Raw genomic sequence first — 8,978 nt, 5'->3', positions numbered from 1 at the left:
GCAAAAACTGCCAAAAACACCATAATATAGCATGTCAAAAAAAAGATCCAAAAAGTAACACTATATCAATGCCAAAAAGGGGAAGTTTCTACTCGAACATGCCAATCCCAGCCAATTAGAAAAGAAAGAGAGTGGTGATGCGACAGACCTCCAGATAAAAGAGGAACAACAGATCACTGTGTGTTGTTTTTGCTTTATCTTTTCAAGACTCTGTTAGACGGTATATGTAGTGCCTGTAAAAGGAAGTGAGAGAATTGTTGTATATGCTTCACGCTTTGACATTTTCATTTTTGAATAAAGCCTGCCTCGAGCAGTTTTAACCTGTTTTACTACTGTTTGATGTTTTCCTTTCATCCATCTAAAATCCTGGTGAGTGACTTAAAGAGAAAGTAAGACAAAAAAAGACACGTATCTGGACAAAGCAAAGGTATATATACATACTATACTGTGACTTTTTTGACTACATACTATAGTATGACATTTTTTCTGGTCTTTTTTGAGAAAAAACTTTACTTTGGCGTTTATTCAGAATTTTTGACGACATACTATACTTTGATGTTTTTTCAAATTTTTTGACCACATACTACATTTTGACCTTCTTGAGTAACTTCTGGTCATTTTCAATGACATACTATACTTCTACATTTTTGGGTGTTTTTGGGTCAGTCTTGACGACATACTATACTATGACATTTTTGTGTCATTTGGGGTAATTTTTGACAACGTACTATACTATGACATATTTTGGGCGATTTTGGGTCATTTTTGATGACATACTATACTACTAAGTTTTTGGGTCAAAATTGACGTACTATATCATAAAGTTTTTGCGTCATTTGGGTCCATTTTTTGACATACTATACTATGAAGTTTCTGTGTAATTTGGGGTCATTTTTGACAACATACTATACTATGACATTTTTGTGACATTTCGGTACAATTTTAACAACATATAATACTATGGAGATTTTGGGTCATTTCTGACAGCACAATATACTATAATGTTTTTGGGTCAGTTTTGATGGCATATCATAATATTGCATTTTTCTTAAATTTGGGGTCATTATTTGACGACATACTATACTATGACATTTTTGGGTCATTTTGACAACATATTATACTCAACCTTTTTTGGGTCATTTTTGATGACACACTATACTATAACGTTTTTGGGTCATTTTTGATGACACACTATACTATAACGATTTTGGCTCATTTGGGTTGATCTTTGACGACATACTATACTATGACCTTTTAGGGTAATTTTGGGTTATTTGTTGTCCAAAAATTCATACTATAGCATGTCGTAGGGGTGGGCGATATGGCAAAGAAATCATATCACGATTTTTTTTAAGGCAGATAAAGAATCAAGCTTTTATCGTGATTCTTTTTTATTTTGGATTTCAAGACTGCTGTGCAAGTTACTGAACGGCACAACCATGCTAATTTCCAAATTTAGAAAAAACAGCCCTGAAATTAAAAAGAATAACAAAACATTTAGGCCAAAGTACCTTTTTGAACTGATTGTAATCTGTGTGCAGTTTAGTTTTCCACTGTTTTTCTCTACCCGCTGATCATTAGCACATCCTCCCACTGCAGCTCCACTCAGACCTGTGGATGAACGTCCCCCTGCGACTGGCGGAGACTGTACTGCCCGCTCTCAGAGCCAAACTGTATTCTGCGGTCCAGCCAAAAAGATTGGATGCGTTGCATGTATGAACATAGAACTACTACAGATAGAATGTGAACTATAGTACTATACAACGATCTCAGCGTGATGGCGGATCATGGATAAATTCAAATTTTTCATGATCTAATATCATGATATTGCACATCCCTATCGTCCAACATACCATAAAAAAGTTATACTATGGCATGTCATCCAAAATGACATAAAAAAAGTCATATTATAGCATGTCATCCAAAAAAACATTTAAAAAGCCATACTATAGCATGGCATCCATCATACTATAAAAAAGTCATACTATAGTATGTAGTCCAAAATAGCTCCATAAAGCCATATTATAGCCTGTAGTCCAAAATAGCATAAAAATGTCATACTATTGCATGTCGTCCAAAACAACGCCAAGACGTCATGCTATAGCATGTCGTCCAAAAAAACATTAAAAAAAGCCATACTATAGCATATTATCCAAAATACCATAAAAAGTTATATGATAGAATGTCGTCCATAATTACATCAAAAAATCATACTATAGCATGTCGTCCATCACACCATAAAAAAGTCATACTATAGCCTGTAGTCCAAAATAGCATAAAAATGTCATACTAATGTATGTCGTCCAAAATAGCTAAAATCTAATCATTTACATCTATTGCCAACTACTAGATGTCTTGAGCCAAGTAAAGATACAAATGATGGAAAGGTTATCTGAGGATGTGTACCTCTTGGTGGCGCTCTCCTGGAAGGGGTAGATGACCTGTCCGTTCTGGCAGAGCTCACAGATGAAGCCTTTCTCTCGACACAAGCTGCAGCTGAAAACATGGGAGCTGGCAAACTTTATCACCTTGGACAGGAAAGGAGCCAGTTTTCCATCAATCACCTGATGGGATGAAAGGGGGGAAGAGGAGAGGAAAGGACAAGGTAAACAACAACAAAGACTTCAAATGTGCCAACATTAGCCCTCTGATAAAACTCTAAAACGAAGAATGTAGTTAAAATGTTTTAGTGGCAGCTGAGTTATTTGTGGTGGCCCACAATAAATGAATGTGTGGGAAACAGTGGCATTTGATATTGTCAATGCAAAGCTTTGACATTTGACGTAAGACTTTGGATGGTGGTTTTTGATCCTATTTTCTGGACTCAAAGGAAACTTGTCATTTTGCCAATATGATGGATTGGAACAGCTGACAACAGCACAAATCAAAAACATTGCTGGTAGTCGTTGCCAGCCCTCCATCAGGACAGCGTGCTGAAATTCATATGTAAAGAATTTATGAAGAATTGTCTAACACACCATCTATGACCAAACTATGTGACCAGCTGTGTGCAACTTTTAACTGACATGTTTTGATTTAATGCAATTTGGAATGATAATACTTTGTTGGAAATTTTTGATCATTTGCACATTCTTAAGTCAATGTTTTGCACATTCAGCCTGCTTTGTTTTTTGATATATGTTTCATGTATTCCTTTTTTTTTTTAACTTTCCATTTACAGACACCAGCAGACGATAGACATTGCAGAACAAACGCCTTGGGATGGGGTTTTACCCAACATAAATGCACATGTGGGTAAAGATTCACCATACAACACTAATAGACATACATATATACTCATGTATACACCTTCCATCCATCCATCCATACACATACCCTTACATTCATACATACACAGAAACATGACTTACAGGCACACATACATAAATACATAATGAACATATTAGGACATATATCTTGTACATACACATAAATAAATATAGTTTCTGACCAAGATGATCATATTTTATGTATTTCCACTATTATTTTATAGATATGACTTTGACTTTTATTGCACTTGTCTTCTTTTGTCTTACACTGTTAATGTGGACCGTTATGCACAACAACGATAAGGAAAAATCCTTGTACATGTAAACCTGATTAGAAAATAATCCCGATTTCTGCAAACTGAGGCAAAGACAACTGTCTATGTGACCTGAAAAAACAAAAATTGAGCAAAATAATATAAACTTTTTCTGAAACTGTAGGCCTCTTTCAGAGGAGATAAGTTTTGTTACTAATTAAAATCAATTTTTGTATGATGGAAAAAAAAAGAAAAACTATTTCAAAATGACTACAAGAAAGGAGGAGTCCTTTTTTTGCTTGAAAGGAAAGACTAGAGATAGGAGGAGAGGAAACTGAAGGAAGGAAGAGGAAGACAGTAAATGAGGTAAACGCCTTTTAATGGCAACGCTTGGCAAGTTCCTTTAAGAACTAAGGCGGGGGGTTTTGGCGGTGGGGGGCTGGAGTTGTATTGTCGTGAATAGACAGTGGATGACTCACTGAGGGAAAAAAAACAGTTCGTTAAAAGAAAGGCTGTGCAGAATCTTATAGAAATAAAAACTAAATATGGTCGCAAAGCTTGTTGTGTCATGTTAACAATGCAGAGTGTATGTGATGCAGAGAGGGAGACTGTAACAGAGAAAAACTGAAGTAAGAGAAAGAGTGGTAGAGATACAATATACAAGAGAGATCTTGAGAGAGAGAGAAAGAGAGCCCGTATTCATATACAAGTGGTTCCACCTGGCAGAGCTCTGGACCTCCCAATTATAACCTCCTTCATGCTGTTTGTTACACAACGAGGACGAGAGGAGAAGAGGAGGACGTGAGATGGAGAGAGGAGGAAGAAACCACACACAGAGGAGCACGGAGGTATACTGATCCTGTTTACAGTAAATCATACACCACAGCCAAAGTCTATTAGACTTCACACTGAGATTAACAACCTACACTGAAGGCTTTCACTATAACAACCCATACTGTGCCCTTAAGTACAATCTGTCATCAAATTATCAGCTTCAGACCAACATGACACTCATGTTTTAGACAAATAAATATCTCACTAAAAATAGAATCGATTCCAGTCAGCCTGTGACAGAAAACAAGAAATGCACTATGCAAGATAAAATGTACAAATATCGTCAAAGTCACCACCCAGATCTTCTGTTCAATTAAGTACGGTGTTTGGCAGCAGCTTTCCAATAGCTAATTTTCATTCTCATCCTTTTCCTTCATAGCTAGCTGCCTACACTGCCACATCCATATAACTGTCAGAAAAATAGCAACAAAAATAGAGAAAAGCATGAATAAGACTGACGTTTCTGTTAAGAGTTTACTTACAGAAATAACTCAACACTCTTTGTGAAAAACCCAAAACCACAACCACAGCTCCAGTGTGAAAATGACATTTGCTGGGACTCACTACACTCACTAACATCTGTAAGCCTCACTGTGATAAAATGTTGACAAGACATAGTTACAATACGTAAATCCTGCTAAAGGTTATTTTTTAAGCAAATGAGAAATACCTACTTATATATGTAAGTTTTAGAAATGCTGGAAGGCATTGTTCCCGAAACTCTGCTGTAGACGGGGTTAAATGTTTCCCCTGGTTTTCAGCTGTTAGACTGATCTGAGCTCACAATGTCCTGACATCAACTTAGGGCTAAAGATAATTGATATTGCGGTGAAAATGAATGCAAATTCCAAACTGCAAAACCTGCAATTTTTTTTTACGCTGCAGAGAGTAAGAAACATGTGGCCCTGTACGAGCACACACTCTTATGCTCCTCATGACATATGTGAATTAAAGTAGATAAAGAAAACTTGTAAAGTGCCACACTTAAGCGTTGATGCTCGCAGTACTACTGTGTGAAAATGGCAACATGTTTACAAAGAGGCTATGTGTTATCTACATATTTTAGAGCGGCTGAGTCATAGTCAGTGTGCACTTAGTTTGTGTGATTGTTAAGATAATTTTACTGACAGGAGATCAGTATGATTCATGTTTATTTTTCAATAATAATTATACAGATAGTCAAGAAGATAGAGGAAAATAAGAAATAATTGTAACGGCTTTTACTGTAACAATCCATTGTGTGCATGACGTTCTCTAAAAGTAACTCAGAATGAGCTTAAATGAATAGTCAATTGACAGATAATCAATTTGAAACTATTTTGTCACTTTTCATGCAAAGATGTCAAATATTACTGTGTTTCTGCTGCTTTTTTATCTTATGTGGTGATAAACTAAATATCTGGACTGCTGGTTTGGGAAAAAAGGAACCTGAAGATGACAATTTGGGGAATGTATTATTTTTTTCTATCATTTTATGGATCAATCAAGGACTCGATAGATTAAAGTTAATTGGCAAATGATAATTGATAATGCACATGTGCGGAGCCTTTCATGTGCAAACAGATTTAACATAACTCGTTACTTACAGGTGTAAGTTTGATTAAAAACCAACTTTTTTTGTGAATGGGTAGTTCTTGTGCTGTTTTTTCTGGACAAGGTCTTTTACTCAACTTTTACTCAAACATGGACCCTAGAAATGTTTTATGTAGGAATGATTCCAAAAAGTTTGCTAGGCCTTACAGAGAATATGTTCTTTCAGAGAAAAATCCATGTTTAAGTTTTCCTAATTCGATATTTCCTTTGTATGTGAGAGCGAGCTCAGTCCAGTTCAGATGATAAATGTTTCCAGACAGACAGACAGACAGGTACTGAGAGTGAGAGACAGATATATGTGTCCCCACACTAAACCTAAGCAGCCCCGCTCAGTCCAGTCCAGCCCGGTCCACATGACGAATGGCTCTCCTGATGGAGGCTGACAGGCTCGGTAATTAAGGCCCTCTATAATTGGACTGGGCAGAATCAAACACTGGCAGCACAGCTCTGGTGGCTGACTGGTACTCTGGAGGGACGGTGGGAAAGAAGGAGGGCGGCACAGAAAGATGGATGGATGGAGGGTGATTGAAATAAATGGACAGGCGTAAAAATATAAAAGAAAACAACTTCTTGTGCATGTATGAATCCTGGATACAATCTCACATTATAAATTACTCAGAAAAGATTGACTTACAAGCAATATTATAACATTTATTTCTCTAAATTCACAATTAATTTCCATTTTCTTTATATTCTCATAGATCTGCTCTTACTGCTTGCTATAAATATCTACTCTTTAGTTTAATTTGGTACACCAGAGTAGCACTGGTGGCCAGCAGGGTCACACTGGGACAATCATTCACACAGTAATACCCAACTTCAACCCTTTTAATTTGAAACTCACTCACATCCAACAGGACAACAATTAAGCCAAATATTTATGGTTGTCCTGAGCGTCTGCGCCAACCAGCAGCCAGCCGCTGGCAGACCTCTCAGTGCTCCGATGGGAGCTCATGGTCTGAGAAACTTCTGCCCATGCCAATTGAAAATTGTACATATTTATAGTAAAGAAACATTCTTAATATATACTATTTCATCTGTAGCAAGTAAATACCATAATTTCATTAAAATTGATAAATATGACAGTTGATTTTTTACAAAAGGAAGTTACAGGAATAGTTACAGGAAATCGAGCGGCACGTTTATTTTCCTCACAATCTCCCACATGGTATTTCACAATTCAAACTTGCAAAGCAGAAAACAGACAAAAATTGTTTTTGTGTGGTTTCTGCAAAATGATTTAAGACTGGTTCAGCACACCTTAACGGTTGCAAGATAAGCATCTCTGCACCCTTCCAATTTAACGGAACGGGAAAGAAAGTACGAATGAAAGATAGACTACAGTTTCTCTTAAAGGCACATTGTCTACTTTGGAGACGTGCTTTCATACATTCATTACATCCAAATAAAACATCAGAATATCCAAACTAAATACAGAGAACTACTGGAGGACTTTGTGAAGTTGTGTGAAAATTGTCTCTTAAATGTGTCTTAAATCCGTCATCAGTTTACATTCACCTAATATTCCCTGTTCTCCAGATGCAGCGGAAACACAAACAAGAATGTGCCGGAAATCAGTTTCTGTGGTTCAATATTTCCTGGAACTATATGGTTAAAACGAGCTGTCCCAAATTTCTAATTTGGCTGCAACGAAGACTTTCTATACCGTGATTGGCATTATCCACCTGAGCCGCTGACCAGAGCAATGACACTGAGAAAATTAGAATATTACAAAACAATATGTCATAGATTTCAGCTTTAAAACAATGTGCAAAACAGCAGCAGCATCTGTGCCAAGATTTAAACAACAATGTGGAAAACTGCTTTTAAGTTTATTCATAATATATTAAAAGCACCATATTCACAATATGATTCTAGATCAGTCTACAGGACAAACCCTCCAGATGTGTTCACCCCTTTCAGCCCATTTCCCTCCAAAAACCCAACAAACACACACACACACACACTTCACCTCCTCTCCCTCCATCCTCTTAAACTCCTCCCCCTCCAGTTCAACCTCTTTTTCTGCTCCACGCAGAGTCTTTGTGCTCCAAAACCTCCTAATCCCCTAAAACTGCTGTTTAACAGCCGTTCGCCTGCCCTCCGCTCTCTGTTTCTCTCTCTCTGTCTCTCTCACACACACACACACACACACACACACACACACACACACACACAGAAAGAAGACTACCACAGCTCCATTGAGGAACTCGAAAGCCAGCTGGGATTACATGGCTGGAAAGACCAGCTCTGTTTGGATAACACCCTCTCGTCTCTCTCTCTCACACACACACAGAGGACGTGATGCATGTTACTTGTCAGTGTCTGCATGCTGGAGTCTGTCTTATCAGGGGGTTCCCCAAATTTTTGAGTAACCTTCAAGATGAGAAGATGTCCATAGCAGTGCCTGTTCTAGATTGCTAAACAAATAAAAGCAGCTAAAGGTAATTAAATAACTTTGGAATTTCCACACTAAAAGCCATGAAATTCCCTCCAAAACAATACAACTATGAGCAAAGATTAAATAAAGGTTTCGTAATAATACAACACAATCTCGCTGTGTCCCCGCCTGTGTTTCAGTGCTCTACTGTGATAGTTTTAGTTCACTGGAAAGCCAAAACAGCAGCCGTGGAGTTCAATAACCTGCTTCCTACTTTGAGTTTCGGTACCCTGCTCTACGTGCAGGTGAGGACCTTTATGAAAAGGCAGCAATCAGGTGTAGCGGGGACGCATCCAGGAGGAAACTACAAAAATTGTGGACAAAAAAAAGCATATTAAGCAAGGTGTAACACCAAGCAAAGAAAAGTTCAATGAATGTTGTGGTACAAACAGATTGTACAAATAACTGACATAGCTAGCGTGGCGTCACCGTTGGTTTGCGGACTATCGTTTTGAAGCCTGGAGTTCAGCATTTTAGCTGTCGCCATATTGGATTTTTTTTATTATTTTTTTTTTGAGCCAAACGTGACTGTATTTGGAGAGGATGGAGCTGTGGAGGAGTGAGGGGTGGATTTGCCTGAAGGCCGAG

At 37.6% G+C, this 8,978-nt stretch overlaps 1 protein-coding gene across 3 annotated transcripts in view; it reads right to left on the bottom strand.

Moving 5' to 3' along the window:
* plekhm3 (pleckstrin homology domain containing, family M, member 3) overlaps positions 1-8,978 on the bottom strand; it is an 82,335-nt gene that overhangs the window by 41,667 nt on the left and 31,690 nt on the right. For all 3 annotated transcript variants that reach the window (XM_042494209.1, XM_042494210.1, XM_042494211.1), the window contains exon 7: positions 2,407-2,564. In XM_042494209.1, coding sequence (XP_042350143.1) covers positions 2,407-2,564 — 158 coding nt within the window. The remainder of the gene's footprint in view (positions 1-2,406; positions 2,565-8,978) is intronic.

The sequence above is a fragment of the Plectropomus leopardus genome, chromosome 10, assembly GCF_008729295.1.
Source record: "Plectropomus leopardus isolate mb chromosome 10, YSFRI_Pleo_2.0, whole genome shotgun sequence".
Classification (NCBI taxonomy): Eukaryota; Metazoa; Chordata; class Actinopteri; order Perciformes; family Serranidae; genus Plectropomus; species Plectropomus leopardus.
The sequence above is the reverse complement of the archived record's forward strand: the minus strand, read 5'-3'. Positions and strand labels throughout refer to the sequence as shown.